We start from the raw sequence: 20,915 nt of genomic DNA, 5'->3' as shown, positions 1-20,915 counted from the left end.
TGACTAGTATCTATGTGGACCCTACTACAGTTTAACCAGCTCAATTATAGACTACACCAGCATGACTAGTATCTATGTGGACCCTACTACAGTTTAACCAGCTCAGCTATAGACTACACCAGCATGACTAGTATCTATGTGGACCCTACTACAGTTTAACCAGCTCAATTATAGACTACACCAGCATGACTAGTATCTATGTGGACCCTACTACAGTTTAACCAGCTCAGCTATAGACTACACCAGCATGACTAGTATCTATGTGGACACTACTACAGTTTAACCAGCTCAGCTATAGACTACACCAGCATGACTAGTATCTATGTGGACCCTACTACAGTTTAACCAGCTCAGCTATAGACTACACCAGCATGACTAGTATCTATGTGGACCCTACTACAGTTTAACCAGCTCAGCTATAGACTACACCAGAATGACTAGTATCTATGTGGACCCTACTACAGTTTAACCAGCTCAGCTATAGACTACACCAGCATGACTAGTATCTATGTGGACCCTACTACAGTTTAACCAGCTCAGCTATAGACTACACCAGCATGACTAGTATCTATGTGGACCCTACTACAGTTTAACCAGCTCAGCTATAGACAACACCAGCATGACTAGTATCTATGTGGACCCTACTACAGTTTAACCAGCTCAGCTATAGACTACACCAGCATGACTAGTATCTATGTGGACCCTACTACAGTTTAACCAGCTCGGCTATAGACTACACCAGCATGACTAGTATCTATGTGGACCCTACTACAGTTTAACCAGCTCAGCTATAGACTACACCAGCATGACTAGTATCTATGTGGACCCTACTACAGTTTAACCAGCTCAGCTATAGACTACACCAGCATGACTAGTATCTATGTGGACCCTACTACAGTTTAACCAGCTCAGATATAGACTACACCAGCATGACTAGTATCTATGTGGACCCTACTACAGTTTAACCAGCTCAGCTATAGACTACACCAGCATGACTAGTATCTATGTGGACCCTACTACAGTTTAACCAGCTCAGCTATAGACTACACCAGCATGACTAGTATCTATGTGGACCCTACTACAGTTTAACCAGCTCAGCTATAGACTACACCAGCATGACTAGTATCTATGTGGACCCTACTACAGTTTAACCAGCTCAGCTATAGACTACACCAGCATGACTAGTATCTATGTGGACCCTACTACAGTTTAACCAGCTCAGCTATAGACTACACCAGCATGACTAGTATCTATGTGGACCCTACTACAGTTTAACCAGCTCAGCTATAGACTACACCAGCATGACTAGTATCTATGTGGACCCTACTACAGTTTAACCAGCTCAGCTATAGACTACACCAGCATGACTAGTATCTATGTGGACCCTACTACAGTTTAACCAGCTCAGCTATAGACTAAACCACCATGACTAGTATCTATGTGGACCCTACTACAGTTTAACCAGCTCAGCAGTACCATTGAGACTAAACCCAGGATAGAGGGTCTGAGTGAATGTGGTCTGGACTCTGTGGAGGAGGGTCATTGTGTCAGAGACACTGTAGAAGGACAGAGTACCTGCCTTGTGATCCAGGTACACTCCTACTCTGGAGGACTGAGGGCCAGATACTTTAGTCTGAACACTATTGTGTCTGAAACAATAACCACCACTATAGTAATTTAAACTCCAGGACTTGTTATTGAATCCAAATGCACTACCTATCCCTGTCTCTGTTCTGCTGATGTCTTTATATGAGACTGCTGTAACAAAAACATCACCACTCCACTCCACCTCCCAGTAACAGCGTCCAGACAGACCCTCTCTACACAGAACCTGACACCAGTTGGTGAATCTGTCTGGATGGTCAGGATATGGTTGGACTTGGTCTGTATAGGTCACCTTTCTGTTCCCTTCAGACAGAGAGAGGTGTGTGTATGCTGTGTTTGGGTCCAGTGTGAGCTGACAGGAATCTGGGAGAAGAGCAGAGCAGAGACCAATGAGGGGAGTCAGAACAATAAGTTAAGTCAGATACTGTATCTACCCTGTCTTTGATTAGAGCACAGCAGAGATCAAATCAGAGAAATATGAGGAGTCAGATAGATACCCAGTCTTTGATTAGATCTACTATTGCTATATATTTCTAGAGGGATTGTTAGGAGTGTCAGTAAAAAGAGACTGTTAGTTACTTCACAATAAAGAGACTCACATTGTAACAACTGTTCTCTGGTCTTGGGCTCTGGAGGCAGTACAACATCCACTATATTCACTACAGACACACAAACACATTGACAGAGAGAGGGAATGTTATCATCAGACCATATTCCACATGTATATGACTAGTAGGGAACTTTCAATGGTCTAAAGTTGATGTTCTTATTGTTTTCAACACACCTGTAGTGGAGATCTTGGTCCATTCTCCTTTAAGGAAGTCTTCTAGTTTCTCTCTCAGTTCAGACACAGACTTACTCACATCTCCAAAGTACTGAAGAGGACGGACAACGATGCTGGGTAAGTCTGAAGATACACTGATACTGGAGAGAGACTGATAACTCTGGAGAGACAGAGAGAGAGAGAGACAGGGGGAGACAGAGAGAGAGAGAGAGAGAGAAAGAGGGACAGAGAGAGAGAGAGAGAGAGAGGGACAGAGAGAGAGAGAGAGAGAGAGGGACAGAGAGAGAGGGAGAGCGAGGGACAGAGAGAGAGGGAGAGCGAGGGACAGAGAGAGAGGGAGAGCGAGGGACAGAGAGAGAGAGCAAAGGACAGAGAGAGAGAGCAAAGGACAGAGAGAGAGAGCAAAGGACAGAGAGAGAGAGCAAAGGACAGAGAGAGAGAGAGGGACAGAGAGAGAGGGACAGAGACAGAGAGAGAGGGAGAGCGAGGGACAGAGAAAGAGAGAGGGACAGAGAGAGAGAGAGGAACAGAGAGAGGGAGAGGGACAGAGAGAGAGAGAGGGACAGAGAGAGAGAGGGGGACAGAGAGGGAGAGGGGGACAGAGAGGGAGAGGGGGACAGAGAGAGAGAGGGGGACAGAGAGAGAGAGGGGGACAGAGAGAGAGAGGGGGACAGAGAGAGAGAGGGGGACAGAGAGAGATAGAGAGAGGGACAGAGAGATAGAGGGACAGAGAGAGAGAGGGACAGAGAGAGAGAGGGACAGAGAGAGAGAGAGACAGAGGGACAGAGAGAGAGAGGAACATAGAGAGAGAGGAACAGAGAGAGAGAGAGGGACAGAGAGAGAGAGGGACAGAGAAAGAGAGGGACAGAGAGAGAGAGAGGGACAGAGAGAGAGAGAGGAACAGAGAGAGAGAGAGGGACAGAGAGCGAGAGGGGGACAGAGAGCGAGAGGGGGACAGAGAGCGAGAGGGGGACAGAGAGCGAGAGAGGGACAGAGAGCGAGAGAGGGACAGAGAGCGAGAGAGAGGGACAGAGAGCGAGAGAGAGGGACAGAGAGAGAAAGGTGCATAGAGAGAGGGACAGAGAGAGAGGGGCAGAGAGGGACCGACAGAGGGAGAGAGAGAGACCGACAGAGAGAGAGAGGGGGACGGACAAAGGGAGAGAGGGGCGGACAGAGAGAGAGAGAGGGATGGACAGAGAGAGAGAGAGGGATGGACAGAGAGACAGGACAACATAATGATGTAGATGAATCGTTTCACATGAAGTTAATTTCATATCACATGTAACAAGACAGTTTAGTTACCTGGAGGAAATGGATGTGATCCTCTGTGTGTGAGAGCTGCTCCAGCTCAGTGCTTCTCTTCCTCAGCTCAGCTATCTCCTGCTTCAGTTGCTCCAGGAGTCCTTCAGCTTGACTCACTTGAGCCTTCTCTTGGGCTCTGATCAGCTCCTTCACCTCAGAGCTCCTTCTCTCAATGGAGCGGATCAGCTCAGTAAAGATCTGATCACTGTCCTCCACTGCTGCCTGTGCAGAGCGCTGTTGAGAGAGAGACAGAGAGAGAGAGAGAGAGAGAGACAGAGAGAGACAGAGAGAGAGAGACAGACAGTAGGTACATTTGCTATGGCCTCTGTCAGAGGCCATAGCAAATGAATTGAAACGAACCTTCACAGAGCCTCTTCTGACTGGAATGATCCTTAGAATTACATTTCACCTCTCTTACAACGTTAACTAGATATCATCTGTGTCATTTATAGCCTGGTACAGATAGTAAAACTACATTAAATACAACGTTAACTAAATATCATTTGTGTCATTTATAGCCTGGCACAGATAGTAAAACTACATTAAATACAACGTTAACTAGATATCATCTGTGTCATTTATAGCCTGGTACAGATAGTAAAACTACATTAAATACAACGTTAACTAGATATCGTTTGTGTCATTTATAGCCTGGTACAGATAGTAAAACTACATTAAATACAACGTTATCTAGATATCATCGCCACATAACTTATGTCGTATTTAAAAGACACCGTTAACGTTACCGTTAGCTAGCTCACAACGTCTGTTACACTGTAACTTACCGGCAGCCTCACATAAAAACGTATTGGTTAACAAAGCTTTGATTATGACCAAAGTCTATAGTAGTGAAAAGTCTCTCTCTCTAATGTAACTTACCACAAATTGCCATCATAGCCTATCTACATGAATGTGTCCTGTCAGAGTCTTTTCCTCTCCGTTAACCGTTAGCTAGCAGTCTCGAGCCACAGCTGACGTTGACCACAATGAGCTACAAGTAGGACTGACGTCACTACCGGTGCAGCAGCCTCTGCAGCAGCAGCCTCCCCCGGGTCCTAGTGCCCGCCCGGTAACAGGGTTAAGATGCGATGGAACGGTTGACGGGAAAACAACAAATCACAGAGAAAATATATTGACTGATATATTGAATTGTTTAGGGTAGCTTTAGCTTTGGCTTTAATAAATTCAGAAAATACTTGAAAAAAGAATAGAAGCCCTCCTCAGGAACCACAAAACCCTCACACAACAACTTCTTCTTCTATGATATAATGGCGGTACACAAACCAACGTTATTGTACAGACCAGTTCAATGTACAATGTCCTAAACACAATCGAGTAAACACCACGTCTTCCTTCCTAATCTGACCTTTGATCCTTGGTCCACCGACCTTTAGAGGACATATAAATGCCCCTTGTCCTTGTCCTCAGAGTCCCATCTCTTCTGCCACACATCTATCAAAATGTCTCTGATCTTACATTTGGCCTCACCTCTACCCAGTGGAACATTAATATCAATTATATCTTGTTTTAAAGCTCTTTTAGCTAACTGGTCTACAATTTAATTTCCTTCCACACCTGAATGTGCTGGAACCCAGCAGAATCTCACTACTACACCCATTCTCTCAATTCTCCATAATAACAGTAATACTTCCAATAGTATGGCAGCTGCTTGGCCTCCGACTACAAGGCACTACAGAGGGTAGTGCGAATGGCCCAGTACATCACTGGGGCCAAGCTTCCGGCCATCCAGGACCTCTATACCAGGCGGTGTCAGAGGAAGGCCCTAAAAATTGTCAAAGACTCCAGCCACCCTAGTCAAAGACTGTTCTCTCTGCTACCGCAAGGCAAGCGGTACCGGAGCACCAAGTCTAGGTTCAAGAGGTACCTAAACAGCTTCTACCCCCAAGTCATAAGACTCCTGAACATCAAATCAAATGGCTACCCAGACTATTTGCTCCCCCCCCCCCCTCTTTTACACTGCTGCTACTCTCTGTTGTTATCATCTATGAATAGTCACTTTAATAACTCTACCTACATGTACATACTACCTCAACTAACCGATGCCCCAGCGCATTGACTCTGTACCGGTACCCCCTGTATATAGCCTACACATTGACTCTGTACCGGTACCCCCTGTATATAGCCTCCACATTGACTCTGTACCGGTACCCCCTGTATATAGCCTCCACATTGACTCTGTACCGGTACCCCCTGTATATAGCCTCCACATTGACTCTGTACCGGTACGCCCCTGTATATAGTCTCACTATTGTTATTTTACTGCTGCTCTTTAATTACTTGTTACTTTTTATTCTTATTCTGATCCAAACATGTTTTAACTTCATTGTTGGTTAGGATCTCGTAAGTAAGCATTTCACTGTAAGGTCTACTACACCTGTTGTATTCAGCATTTCACTGTAAGGTCTATACCTGTTGTATTCAGCATTTCACTGTAAGGTCTACACCTGTTGTATTCAGCAGTTCACTGTAAGGTCTACACCTGTTGTATTCAGCATTTCACTGTAAGGTCTACACCTGTTGTATTCAGCATTTCACTATAAGGTCTACACCTGTTGTATTCAGCATTTCACTGTAAGGTCTACACCTGTTGTATTCGGCGCATGTGACAAATACAATTTGATTTGATTTTGTAGGTCACTCCTACTAGATTTACCAGATGATAAACTATTCAATACAGACAGAGAATCTGAGCATCCTATAATTCTAACAGGTTGTACGTCCTCCACCCACTGGAGGACAACTATTATCACCAACAGTTCAACTGAGGGTACTGACAGTTCATCTGTTAGTCTTCTACATATCTGCACATCAAATTCAGGAAGGTAAACGCCTGCTCCTGTGTGCCCACTATCTGGGTCCTTGGATCCATTTGGGAAAAGAGGTAAAAAAGCATAGAAACTTCTACCAATGTAATTATCAACCAGTTTCCCTTCATCACTGACTTCTGACCAATCTTTCCTTTTGTCTACCAGGGTTAGATCAACAACAGGATCTGGGAGTAACCATGGAGGAACATCCCCTATCACCACAGAAGGGCCAACCTCCAACTCCTTCAAACCACTCTCATCAGCAAGCTTTCCAACTGTCCAACCAAAACCACTGCCTTGTCTACTAGTATATTCCCAACAGTCATCCAGAACAGTAGCAGTGGGATGCTCAACCTCACAGCCTTTCAACCCAATAAGCTAATGACAATTTATTACGCCGTATATCCAAAGGCATCTCACCTGTCTCCACTAGTAAGACACATACAGATGTTGATTTAAATGCACCAATACATATCCTTAAAGCTATATACTGGATTCTGTCCAGCTTCTGAAGACAAGTCTTTGCTGCTGTTCCATAAACTATACACCTGTAATCAATTGTTGTCCTGATCAGAGCTCTATAAATATCCATCAACGATTGTCTGTCAGCACCCCATTCATAACCAGAGACCAACACAACCAACTACCACGACAGTGATGGAATGAGAGAGAGAGAGAGACATTGTTACAACACTGTACATAGACATAATATAACGTTTCTTCTTCTTTGGAGTTTAACGGTGGTTGGCATCCAATATGTTGCATTACCGCCCCCAACTGGACTATAATATAAATCTAATTTACTTTGTGATACAAATAATAAAACACCCTTCCAACTAACCCTACACTCATTAAATACCCACTACCCCATTCCACTACTTTGACACTATCTGCTCCTGCACCATGACAACTAACCCTACACTCATTAAAAACCCACTACCCCATTCCACTGCTTTGACCCTATCTGCTCCTGCACCATGCCAACTAACCCTACACTCATTAAAAACCCACTACCCCATTCCACTGCTTTGACCCTATCTGCTCCTGCACCATGCCAACTAACCCCACACTCATTAAAAACCCACTACCCCATTCCACTGCTTTGACCCTATATGCTCCTGCACCATGCCAACTAACCCTCCACTCATTAAAAACCCACTATCCCATTCCACTACTTTGATCCTATCTGCTCCTGCACCATGCCAACTAACCCCACACTCATTAAAAACCCACTACCCCATTCCACTACTTTGACCCTATCTGCTCCTGCACCATGTCAACGACCTGGGAGGACGGGACACCACCACTCAACACACCCTGGAACTCTTCTGAAGTCATATCTCGTATGACCAAATACTTCTCTACAGCTGCCACCACAACATCTATTGTCTGTGATTTACGTTCCATTTCTGCGGTACAGTTGATAACCATTGCTATGAACGTTAAGAAGCCAACCTTACTGAAGCAAATATCACTCGTTGGCCTTTCCCTCTGTGCTGCACAGATCTACTACTCACAGGGATCCTCTCAGGATCCCTCACCCTTGACCCATCCTCCTCTACTTTCTTCACTGCCTCAGCATACGACACCTTCTGCACTACTCTGACTCTAGCCACCTCAACCTGCCTCTCTCTCACCAGACACTTCTGATCCCCAGCAACATGGGGACCCCTACAGTCGACACACAACTTTATCCACTGAAACTACACAATCCTCTATCCCATGACCTCCTGCACACTTCCCACATCTTGGAGTCTCCCTCCTACAAACTGCTGCAACACGACCATAAACGTTGTACCTGAAACTCCTTTCAATGGTGCCCTGTTCCTGAGAGCAAAGCAAGAAACAGATCTTGACCCAAGTTACGTGACAGGGAGCGCCCACTCCCTCTGGTCAGAAGAAACAAACAAATATCACAAGTCCACTACAGGTTACCTAGGTTACCTTCACTGATTCAACTGGACCCAACTCCTTTCCCACAAACCCTGAAACCACTAATGGATCTGCCAAAAGGTATGGATCCACTTTCTCCAACAATGTAACTCCTACTGCACCAGATTCTTCTTTATCATGTCCATTGATGCTCTGGTTCTGAGCTCTTCACCACACCTTCTACCTCACTTAACTCTCCCTCATTCATTTCCATTTCACCTCCAGAACTCAGTCTGGCGCATGACTCACTCTGTTTGCACTTGAATTATAACATTTGAAATGTCTCTATTCCTTTGAAACTTGTGTGAGTGTAATGTTTACTGTTCATTCATGATTGTTTATCCTGTCTCACTCCCCCGTTCCGCTAGCGGAACTCCTCCCACATTCCACTGAAAAGGCAGAGCGCGAAATTCAAAAAAATGTTTTTTAGAAATATTTAACTTTCACACACTAACAAGTCCAATACAGCATATGAAAGGTACACATCTTGTGAATCAAGCCAACATGTCCGATTTTTAAAATGTTTTACAGGGAAGACACAATATGTAAATCTATTAGCTAACCACGTTAGCAAAAGACACCACTTTCTAACACCATCAGTTTTTTACTCCATCACCAGCTATCACTAATTCGACCAAATAAAGATATATATAGCCACTAAGCAAGAAACAACTTCATAAGATGACAGTCTGATAACATATTTATTGTATAGCATATGTTTTTTTTGAAAAATGTGCATATTTATGGTATAAATCATAAATTACATTTCAGCTACAATCAGAAATTGCACCGAAAGCAGCCATAACATTTACAGACACCAACGTCAAATACCTAATTACTCCTCATAAAACATTTCTGAGAAATACATACTGTGCAGCAATTGAAAAACAGGATTCTTGTGATTCCAGACAATATTTCCGATTTATTAAATGTTTTACAGCGAAAACAAAATGTAGCGCTATATTAGCATAGCCACGCCAGCCAGACACACTTGGGCGCGCACGACCAGTTGACATGCACGACAGATATATGAAATAACATTATAAATTGGGTCTTACTTTTGCTGATCTTTCATCAGAATGTTGATCAAGGTGTCCTTAGTCCAGATGAGTCGTTCTTTCCATTCAGAATGGCAACTTTCCCTCTTCATTTAGCATGGGTACTAGTCGAGTGGCACGGATCTCTCCAAAGTAAACAAAGTCACAGAACGGAACACGGCAAAACTCCCGAAAAAATTCAAATAATCTGATTAAACTATATTGAAAAAACATACATTACGATGATATGGTCTCATTTATCAAATCAAATCCGAGCCGGAGATAGTTGACGTCCGAAACGGCAGCAAAACAAAACACAATCTCTCTTCCAAGTCGCGCGCTTCAGACTTCCGGAAATGGACGGTCACGTCAAAGAAATAGGTCTTATTTCACGTCAGAACAAGATAAACACAAAATTTCTCCTCTGACGTCCTCTTGACACCCGGAGGAAGGCGTATGAGGTGTGTTTCGGGTCATACGTGGCATGACCATGTATAGGCAGAGTGTTGAAGCGAGCATAGACATCTTGCATTCTACTTCCTGGTCAGGGAAAGTGCTGCCAAATGACTTCTGTTCCACTCAGAGAAAAAATTCAAACGTTTTTAGAAACTAGAGGTTGTTTTCTATCCAATAGTAATAATAATATGCATATTGTACTAGCAAGAATTGAGTACGAGGCCATTTAAATTGCATACGATTTTTCCCCGAAGTGAAAACAGCACCCCCTGGTCCTCATCAGGTTATTATCTATTTCACTTGCTTTGGCATAGTAAAGATATGTTTCCCATGCCAATAAAGATCTTTGAATTGAATTGAGAGAGAGAGCTCCATGTTATTGTATAGGGGACATGAGTCTGTCATGGTTACTCATGGTTATGTGATGAGGTAGCCCCGCCTGCTACTTCTAAATCAGTGTCGGTCCAATGGGGAATGTCCTCTTGGTGTAACGGTCAAGATGTTGGTTTCTCCCACGGTAGACCTGGGTTCATATCCCGTCAGTTACATTAAACAGTCTATTCTCTGAAAGGGGTCCAGACAGCCTGTTCCCAACAGTGGGGTCAGTGGGATTGGATAGGGACCCCTCTCCCTCTCCCTCTCTCTGATTGGAGGAGAAGGGTAAAATGGTGTGTCTCCTCTGGTCAACAATACTCACCTTGAAAGACTCCACAGCCTGTTGGAGCTCCTTCAGCTCCTTCTCTCTCTCCTGGAATCTCTGCTGGACCTTCTGCTGACTCATCCCCAGCTGCCTCTGTGGAGAATCACTCTTCAATGAGCTATCAAGCTTTATTAGTCCAGTAGATCAATAGTATAGTAATGTGACATAGGACCCAAAGAGAGGAAGGTCTACAATCCTGAGGAAGTCCCTTTACAACATTATTTTATGTTGCTATGTGAATGATTATAGTTGTTATGGTAGGCCTACATGTATCAAGGGGTTGAGACTGAACTTTGGACTCATTAAAGGCCATTCAGAATGATAATAGTGTTTGACTTTAGAAAATGGTGATACATTTGGAGACTCTGGGTTAACATATCTATTTACTCAAGGTTTGTGTTCATATTTATTCTGCTGTGGATCGATTTCATTTGAATTCTCTCATATTCAAACAGATTTAGTTCCTACTGTATCTTTAATTCTTTGTTTATCAGACAGTCACCAACAAGTTGTTCTGGTCTTACCTGTTTCTCATTCCTCTCTGCTGCAGTTGACACTGTATCATGGCCTTTATGTTCATCCATTGTACACAGATAACAGATACACTGCTGATCGGTACGACAGTAAACCTCCAGCAGTTTGTCATGATGAGAGCAGATCTTCTCCTGTAGTTGTGCGGTGGCTTTGACCAGCTTGTGCTTTTTCAAAGGATGAAATTCATAGTGAGGTTGGAGGTGAGTCTCAAAGTAAGAGGCCAGACATGCCAGACAGGACATGAGGGCTTTCTGCTTTCTGGTCCCAGTGCAGAAATCACACGCCACATCTCCAGGTCCAGCATAGCACAGAGCAGGAGGGGGAGCAGCCTGGAGTCCTGTCTTCCTCAGTTTCTCCACCAGCTCAGCCAACATGTTATTTTTCCTCAGATTAGGCCTTGGAGTGAAGGTCTCTCTGCACTGAGGACAGCTGTAGACCCCTTTCAGAACATCCTGATCCCAGCAGCCCTCAATACAGCTCCTACAGTAACTGTGTCCACAGGGAATAGTGACCGGCTCCTTCAGTAGATCCAGACAGACAGAACAACAGAACTGGTCCTGGTCCAGCAGATCTCCCTGTTGAGCCATTTGGACGGTTGTTCACTCTCACACAGACAGACGACAGACACTCAGATCAGTTTTGTTTCCTCAGAAGAGAGTTTGTGGGAGAGGGAGGTACTTCCTGGTTCTGCCAGAAGGCTGGGGTTAGATGGAGGGACGGAGGGAGTGAGAGAGGGAGGGTTTAGAGGAAGGGAGGGAGAGAGAGAAAACTGCAGGCAAAGTTGAGAAGGAGACAAATAATTTAGTTCCTAGGTTAGGACCCTTAATATGGAATAAATTAAATAGAGTGTATAGAAAGCTGAACTGAGGTCCACACTCCAGTCCAGTTGGTGGTGGTGATGCACCTTAAAGTTGGTTGCCAACTGACACACATAAAGTCCACAGAAGAAGAAGAAGAAGAGATTACAAGAAACTACATTTCCCCCGTTTATCTGTGGGTTAATTGGCGGAGTAGAGAACAAGATTTTGTGTGACTCAAAATGGGTAAAAATTCTACAAAAGATCCAGGAAAAAAAAGGATCTTGTTTTCAAGTAAAATAACAAACCAATGTTTATATCCCAGGACAAATGAGCGAGCAACAGCAATCTAGCTAGCTAAATAAGACAAATGAGCTAGCAACAGCAATCTAGCTAGCTAAATAGGACAAATGAGCTAGCAACAGCAAGCTAGCGGGTGAAGTGCGACAAATGAGCTAGCAACAGCAAGCTAGCGAGCTAAATAGGACAAATGAGCTAGCAACAACAAGCTAGCGGGTGAAGTGCGACAAATGAGCTAGCAACAGCAAGCTAGCTAGCTAAATAGGACAAATGAGCTAGCAACAGCAAGCTAGCGAGCTAAATGTGACAAATGAGCTAGCAACAGCATTCTAGCTAGCTAAATAGGACAAATGAGCTAGCAACAGCAAGCTAGCTAGCTAAATATCCATGAACGTTTCATGTGTTTCCACCTGTTCTCAAATTAATATAGTTGGTTAAGAGTTTTGATATTTCAGCCTGCATGTCCTGATCATGTCTGGTGTGGATGGACAAAATCAACATCCCGGTGTAGACAGCATGTTAGGCATACGGTTATTAGTGTGGTTAGGTTTAAAATCACTTTTTAAGAAGAGAAATTGTATAATTAGGCGATGTTTATCACTTTGTGGCTGTGGTAACTAGTGACGACCCAGCTCAGCTGATGCTGCCAGTGAATCTGTGGTGCTGTCACTAAATCACTGAAGCTGGAGACTCATATCTCCCTCACTAACTTGAAGCATCAGCTATCAGAGCAGCTTACAGATCATTGCACCTGTACATAGCCCATCTGTAAATAGCCCATCCAACTACCTCATCCCAATTTTGTTATTTATTTTATTTATATGTATTTTTTTTTCATTCTCCTTTGCACCCCAGTGTCTCTACTTGCCTATTCCTCTTCTGCACATCTACCACTCCAGTGTTTATTTGCTAAATTGTAATTATTTCGCCACTACGGCCTATTTATTGCCTCACCTCCCTAATCTTACTTCATTTGCACACACTGTATATAGACGTTTCTATTGTGTTATTGACTTGGTTCAAATACTAACACACATTCAGTTAATGGCTTAGTGATTACGGTAGTTGAACAGTTGGGTGTGTACTGGCTGGAATAATGAGCCTGTACACCCAGTAGGACCAGGAATGAAGAACGGTAGTGTAAACTGTAACTGTAACTGTAAACCTATGAGCCAACTGGACCCGATGTCCTGTTTCCTAGGCTGAAGAATGTATGGCATTCTAGCCTTTAACTCACTGGCTATCGCACTGGGGTTTTTAGTGTATAAAAACAGAACTTGAAGTAGAAGCTAAGGAAAGACAGGAAGCAGTGAAACCATCGTGCAATCAGAGTTATACGTTCAGAAAAGAGAAATGGTGGTGAAATCTCAACTCTGAATCCTGCTCTGGGTCACTCTGGGAACTCTATGGGTTCAGAATCTACTAGATGGTGAGTTATCAGACTCCTGGTCTGGGTCACTCTGGGAACTCTATGGGTTCAGAATCTACTAGATGGTGAGTTATCAGACTCCTGGTCTGGGTCACTCTGGGAACTCTATGGGTTCAGAATCTACTAGATGGTGAGTTATCAGACTCCTGGTCTGGGTCACTCTGGGAACTCTATGGCTTCAGAATCTACTAGATGGTGAGGTATCAGACTCCTGGTCTGGGAACTCTGGGAACTCTATGGGTTCAGAATCTACTAGATGGTGAGTTATCAGACTCCTGGTCTGGGTCACTCTGGGAACTCTATGGGTTCAGAATCTACTAGATGGTGAGTTATCAGACTCCTGGTCTGGGTCACTCTGGGAACTCTATGGGTTCAGAATCTACTAGATGGTGAGTTAACAGACTCCTCGTCTGGGTCACTCTGGGAACTCTATGGCTTCAGAATCTACTAGATGGTGAGTTATCAGACTCCTGGTCTGGGTCACTCTGGGAACTCTATGGGTTCAGAATCTACTAGATGGTGAGTTATCAGACTCCTGGTCTGGGTCACTCTGGGAACTCTATGGGTTCAGAATCTACTAGATGGTGAGGTATCAGACTCCTGGTCTGGGTCACTCTGGGAACTCTATGGGTTCAGAATCTACTAGATGGTGAGTTATCAGACTCCTGGTCTGGGTCACTCTGGGAACTCTATGGGTTCAGAATCTACTAGATGGTGAGTTATCAGACTCCTGGTCTGGGTCACTCTGGGAACTCTATGGGTTCAGAATCTACTAGATGGTGAGTTATCAGACTCCTCGTCTGGGTCACTCTGGGGACTCTATGGGTTCAGAATCTACTAGATGGTGAGTTATCAGACTCCTGGTCTGGGAACTCTGGGAACTCTATGGGTTCAGAATCTACTAGATGGTGAGTTATCAGACTCCTGGTCTGGGTCACTCTGGGAACTCTATGGGTTCAGAATCTACTAGATGGTGAGTTATCAGACTCCTCGTCTGGGTCACTCTGGGAACTCTATGGGTTCAGAATCTACTAGATGGTGAGTTATCAGACTCCTGGTCTGGGTCACTCTGGGAACTCTATGGGTTCAGAATCTACTAGATGGTGAGTTATCAGACTCCTGGTCTGGGTCACTCTGGGAACTCGATGGGTTCAGAATCTACTAGATGGTGAGTTATCAGACTCCTGGTCTGGGTCACTCTGGGAACTCTATGGGTTCAGAATCTACTAGATGGTGAGTTATCAGACTCCTGGTCTGGGTCACTCTGGGAACTCTATGGGTTCAGAATCTACTAGATGGTGAGTTATCAGACTCCTGGTCTGGGTCACTCTGGGAACTCTATGGGTTCAGAATCTACTAGATGGTGAGTTATCAGACTCCTGGTCTGGGTCACTCTGGGAACTCTATGGGTTCAGAATCTACTAGATGGTGAGTTAACAGACTCCTCGTCTGGGTCACTCTGGGAACTCTATGGGTTCAGAATCTACTAGATAGTGAGTTATCAGACTCCTGGTCTGGGTCACTCTGGGAACTCTATGGGTTCAGAATCTACTAGATGGTGAGTTATCATTCTCCTGGTCTGGGTCACTCTGGGAACTCTATGGGTTCAGAATCTACTAGATGGTGAGTTATCAGACTCCTGGTCTGGGTCACTCTGGGAACTCTATGGGTTCAGAATCTACTAGATGGTGAGTTATCAGACTCCTGGTCTGGGTCACTCTGGGAACTCTATGGGTTCAGAATCTACTAGATGGTGAGTTATCAGACTCCTGGTCTGGGTCACTCTGGGAACTCTATGGGTTCAGAATCTACTAGATGGTGAGTTATCAGACTCCTGGTCTGGGTCACTCTGGGAACTCTATGGGTTCAGAATCTACTAGATGGTGAGTTATCAGACTCCTGGTCTGGGTCACTCTGGGAACTCTATGGGTTCAGAATCTACTAGATGGTGAGTTATCAGACTCCTGCTCTGGGTCACTCTGGGAACTCTATGGGTTCAGAATCTACTAGATGGTGAGTTATCAGACTCCTGCTCTGGGTCACTCTGGGAACTCTATGGGTTCAGAATCTACTAGATGGTGAGTTATCATTCTCCTGGTCTGGGTCACTCTGGGAACTCTATGGGTTCAGAATCTACTAGATGGTGAGTTATCAGACTCCTGGTCTGGGTCACTCTGGGAACTCTATGGGTTCAGAATCTACTAGATGGTGAGTTATCAGACTCCTGGTCTGGGTCACTCTGGGAACTCTATGGGTTCAGAATCTACTAGGTGGTGAGTTATCAGACTCCTGGTCTGGGTCACTCTGGGAACTCTATGGGTTCAGAATCTACTAGATGGTGAGTTATCAGACTCCTGGTCTGGGTCACTCTGGGAACTCTATGGGTTCAGAATCTACTAGATGGTGAGTTATCAGACTCCTGGTCTGGGTCACTCTGGGAACTCTATGGGTTCAGAATCTACTAGGTGGTGAGTTATCAGACTCCTGGTCTGGGTCACTCTGGGAACTCTATGGGTTCAGAATCTACTAGATGGTGAGTTATCAGACTCCTGGTCTGGGTCACTCTGGGAACTCTATGGGTTCAGAATCTACTAGACGGTGAGTTATCAGACTCCTGCTCTGGGTCACTCTGGGAACTCTATGGGTTCAGAATCTACTAGATGGTGAGTTATCAGACTCCTGGTCTGGGTCACTCTGGGAACTCTATGGGTTCAGAATCTACTAGATGGTGAGTTATCAGACTCCTGGTCTGGGTCACTCTGGGAACTCTATGGGTTCAGAATCTACTAGATGGTGAGTTATCAGACTCCTGGTCTGGGTCACTCTGGGAACTCTATGGGTTCAGAATCTACTAGATGGTGAGTTATCAGACTCCTGGTCTGGGTCACTCTGGGAACTCTATGGGTTCAGAATCTACTAGATGGTGAGTTATCAGACTCCTGGTCTGGGTCACTCTGGGAACTCTATGGGTTCAGAATCTACTAGACGGTGAGTTATCAGACTCCTGGTCTGGGTCACTCTGGGAACTCTATGGGTTCAGAATCTACTAGACGGTGAGTTATCAGACTCCTGCTCTGGGTCACTCTGGGAACTCTATGGGTTCAGAATCTACTAGATGGTGAGTTATCAGACTCCTGGTCTGGGTCACTCTGGGAACTCTATGGGTTCAGAATCTACTAGATGGTGAGTTATCAGACTCCTGGTCTGGGTCACTCTGGGAACTCTATGGGTTCAGAATCTACTAGACGGTGAGTTATCAGACTCCTGGTCTGGGTCACTCTGGGAACTCTATGGGTTCAGAATCTACTAGATGGTGAGATATCAGACTCCTGGTCTGGGTCACTCTGGGAACTCTATGGGTTCAGAATCTACTAGATGGTGAGTTATCAGACTCCTGGTCTGGGTCACTCTGGGGACTCTATGGGTTCAGAATCTACTAGATGGTGAGATATCAGACTCCTGGTCTGGGTCACTCTGGGAACTCTATGGGTTCAGAATCTACTAGATTGTGAGTTATCAGAGTCCTGGTCTGGGTCACTCTGGGAACTCTATGGGTTCAGAATCTACTAGATGGTGAGTTATCAGACTCCTGGTCTGGGTCACTCTGGGAACTCTATGGGTTCAGAATCTACTAGATGGTGAGTTATCAGACTCCTGGTCTGGGTCACTCTGGGAACTCTATGGGTTCAGAATCTACTAGATGGTGAGTTATCAGACTCCTCGTCTGGGTCACTCTGGGAACTCTATGGGTTCAGAATCTACTAGATGGTGAGTTATCAGACTCCTGGTCTGGGTCACTCTGGGAACTCTATGGGTTCAGAATCTACTAGATGGTGAGTTATCAGACTCCTGGTCTGGGAACTCTGGGAACTCTATGGGTTCAGAATCTACTAGATGGTGAGTTATCAGACTCCTGGTCTGGGTCACTCTGGGAACTCTATGGGTTCAGAATCTACTAGATGGTGAGTTATCAGACTCCTGGTCTGGGTCACTCTGGGAACTCTATGGGTTCAGAATCTACTAGATGGTGAGGTATCAGACTCCTGGTCTGGGTCACTCTGGGAACTCTATGGGTTCAGAATCTACTAGATGGTGAGTTATCAGACTCCTGGTCTGGGTCACTCTGGGGACTCTATGGGTTCAGAATCTACTAGATGGTGAGGTATCAGACTCCTGGTCTGGGTCACTCTGGGAACTCTATGGGTTCAGAATCTACTAGATGGTGAGGTATCAGACTCATTTATAGTTTGTGTTATTGTTATATTTTAAATATTCTGTGTCTTGAATGCCTTGAGTAGATATCCAGTTACATAATTAGTATGTTATATAATGTGATAGAATACCACAACAGGTTCTGAGTGGAAGTCCAGTTACATAATTAGTATGTTATATAATGTGATAGAATACCACAACAGGTTCTGAGTGGAAGTCCAGTTACATAATTAGTATGTTATATAATGTGATAGAATACCACAACAGGTTCTGAGTGGAAGTCCAGTTACATAATTAGTATGTTATATAATGTGATAGAATACCACAACAGGTTCTGAGTGGAAGTTCAGTTTGAAAATCTTTATCGATATGTAAATGTTCATATGCAATGGTCCTGAGTGGAACAATATATTTTTTCTCATAATGAATCATTTAAAAGGAACAACATGTTTCTCTCTCAGACGTGTCTGGTGCCGTACATGGCGATCTTCCTACCCAGGGCCAATCCCTCAGTGATGCCAACCTGATGTTTGAGGTTACACTTCTATTAGCCTGGTCCCAGATCAGTTTGGGATGTCTTACTGACAACGACCATCAAAGTCAGCAAGAAAACACAAACAGGTCTGGGACCAGGCTACACTTTAATGGGCATGTTGTCAAACTCTTTGTTTTTCCTCCGCTCACCCATATCAGCTCACTCCTAAACTTCTTTCTTATACATATGTTATTATCTACCCACATTTCACTGATCGTTAGTTCCTTTCCTCTCCATACAGTTCTTGTTGGGTGGAGTAGAGATCGACAAAGACAACAACATCATCTTGCTGGACCTGGAGATGGCATCTATGAGGCAGGGACGGGCCTTCCTGGCTCACATCAACCACAACATCCCCAAGACCCTCTCTTCCATGGAGCAGATGGTGAAGGACCTGGAGATGGCATCTATGAGGCAGGGACGGGCCTTCCTGGCTCGCATCAACCACAACATCCCCAAGACCCTCTCTTCCATGGAGCAGATGGTGAAGGACCTGGAGATGGCATCTATGAGGCAGGGACGGGCCTTCCTGGCTCGCATCAACCACAACATCCCCAAGACCCTCTCTTCCATGGAGCAGATGGTGAAGGACCTGGAGATGGCATCTATGAGGCAGGGACGGGCCTTCCTGGCTCGCATCAACCACAACATCCCCAAGACCCTCTCTTCCATGGAGCAGATGGTGGAGGACCTGGAGATGGCATCTATGAGGCAGGGACGGGCCTTCCTGGCTCGCATCAACCACAAAATCCCCAAGACCCTCTCTTCCATGGAGCAGATGGTGGAGGACCTGGAGATGGCATCTATAAGGCAGGGACGGGCCTTCCTGGCTCGCATCAACCACAACATCCCCAAGACCCTCTCTTCCATGGAGCAGATGGTGGAGGACCTGGAGATGGCATCTATGAGGCAGGGACGGGCCTTCCTGGCTCGCATCAACCACAACATCCCCAAGACCCTCTCTTCCATGGAGCAGATGGTGAAGGACCTGGAGATGGCATCTATGAGGCAGGGACGGGCCTTCCTGGCTCGCATCAACCACAACATCCCCAAGACCCTCTCTTCCATTGAGCAGATGGTGAAGGACCTGGAGGACCAGAGAGGGGCTCTCCCTCTGGCTGCACCCCGCTTTGAGAGCCTCATCCTGGGCATAGTCTACTCTGCCCACCAGGCCAAGCTCCAGGAGAGAGAGGAGGACCAGGAGAAATGGGGAGAGGTGCTGAAACGTTTAGCTAATGTTACAGTCAACGAACTGCGTAGACCGGAAGCCATCACAACATTTACTGAGATTTGAATACAGACTGTTCATTAGCCTGGTCCCAGATCTGTTTGTGCTGTATTGCAAAATACCATAGGAGTTGGCAAGACAACACAAACTAACCTGGGACCAGGCTAACTATTCATCAGTTTAAGGTACCAGGCTAACTATTCATCAGTTTAAGGGACCAGGCTAACTATTCATCAGTTTAAGGGACCAGGCTAACTATTCATCAGTTTAAGGTACCAGATTAACTATTCATCAGTTTAAGGGACCAGATTAACTATTCATCAGTTTAAGGGACCAGATTAACTATTCATCAGTTTAAGATTAACTATTCATCAGTTTAAGGTACCAGATTAACTATTCATCAGTTTAAGGTACCAGGCTAACTATTCATCGGTTTAAGGGACCAGATTAACTATTCATCAGTTTAAGGGACCAGGCTAACTATTCATCAGTATAAGGGACCAGGCTAACTATTCATCAGTATAAGGGACCAGGCTAACTATTCATCAGTTTAAGGTACCAGGCTAACTATTCATCAGTTTAAGGTACCAGGCTAACTATTCATCAGTTTAAGGTACCAGGCTAACTATTCATCAGTTTAAGGTACCAGGCTAACTATTCATCAGTTTAAGGGACCAGATTAACTATTCATCAGTTTAAGGGACCAGATTAACTATTCATCAGTTTAAGGGACCAGATTAACTGTTCATCAGTTTAAGGGACCAGGCTAACTATTCATCAGTTTAAGGGACCAGGCTAACTATTCATCAGTTTAAGGGACCAGATTAACTATTCATCAGTTTAAGGTACCAGATTAACTATTCATCAGTTTAAGGGACCAGATTAACTATTCATCAGTTTAAGGGACCAGATTAACTATTCATCGGTTTAAGGTGAAGAATAAATACACAATCAAGTTCAAGATCAAAATACTATTTTTTAATACAGTATAAAAAGTTTATAAAAAGTAACAATTATTCACCAGAAACAGAGGTATATAAAACATCTGAAACACAAGATATATCTTTGAAACACTGTAGAAAAGTGATCAATGTTGAGAGATATATTTCAAACATCTGTGGATGTTATGTTGTGTGGAGTCAAAGTCACGATTGTCCCTGTTTATAACAATAGGAATGGAACATTTTCAATAAAACACATGATTTGAACAAGAAAAAGGTAACAGATGACAAATGC

At 44.6% G+C, this 20,915-nt stretch overlaps 2 protein-coding genes across 2 annotated transcripts; one reads left to right on the top strand and one right to left on the bottom strand.

Moving 5' to 3' along the window:
* Positions 1-1,403: 1,403 nt before the first annotated feature.
* On the bottom strand, positions 1,404-11,792 carry LOC120041010 (tripartite motif-containing protein 16-like). Its single transcript, XM_038985978.1, has 6 exons — positions 11,169-11,792; positions 10,642-10,737; positions 3,692-3,925; positions 2,390-2,549; positions 2,205-2,264; positions 1,404-1,968 (listed from the first exon to the last, which is right to left on the bottom strand). Exons 1-6 carry the CDS (start codon positions 11,763-11,765, stop codon positions 1,451-1,453), a joined length of 1,665 nt encoding a protein of 554 aa, XP_038841906.1. The 5' UTR covers positions 11,766-11,792; the 3' UTR covers positions 1,404-1,450.
* Positions 11,793-14,113: 2,321 nt separating this feature from the next.
* LOC120041004 lies at positions 14,114-19,854 on the top strand. Its single transcript, XM_038985971.1, has 4 exons — positions 14,114-14,158; positions 18,378-18,451; positions 18,693-18,752; positions 18,852-19,854. Exons 2-4 carry the CDS (start codon positions 18,443-18,445, stop codon positions 19,743-19,745), a joined length of 963 nt encoding a protein of 320 aa, XP_038841899.1. The 5' UTR covers positions 14,114-14,158; positions 18,378-18,442; the 3' UTR covers positions 19,746-19,854.
* Positions 19,855-20,915: the final 1,061 nt, after the last annotated feature.

The sequence above is a fragment of the Salvelinus namaycush genome, unplaced genomic scaffold, assembly GCF_016432855.1.
Source record: "Salvelinus namaycush isolate Seneca unplaced genomic scaffold, SaNama_1.0 Scaffold4, whole genome shotgun sequence".
Taxonomy (NCBI): Eukaryota; Metazoa; Chordata; class Actinopteri; order Salmoniformes; family Salmonidae; genus Salvelinus; species Salvelinus namaycush.
Note: the sequence above shows the minus strand (reverse complement) of the source record. Positions and strands in the feature narration are given on the sequence as shown.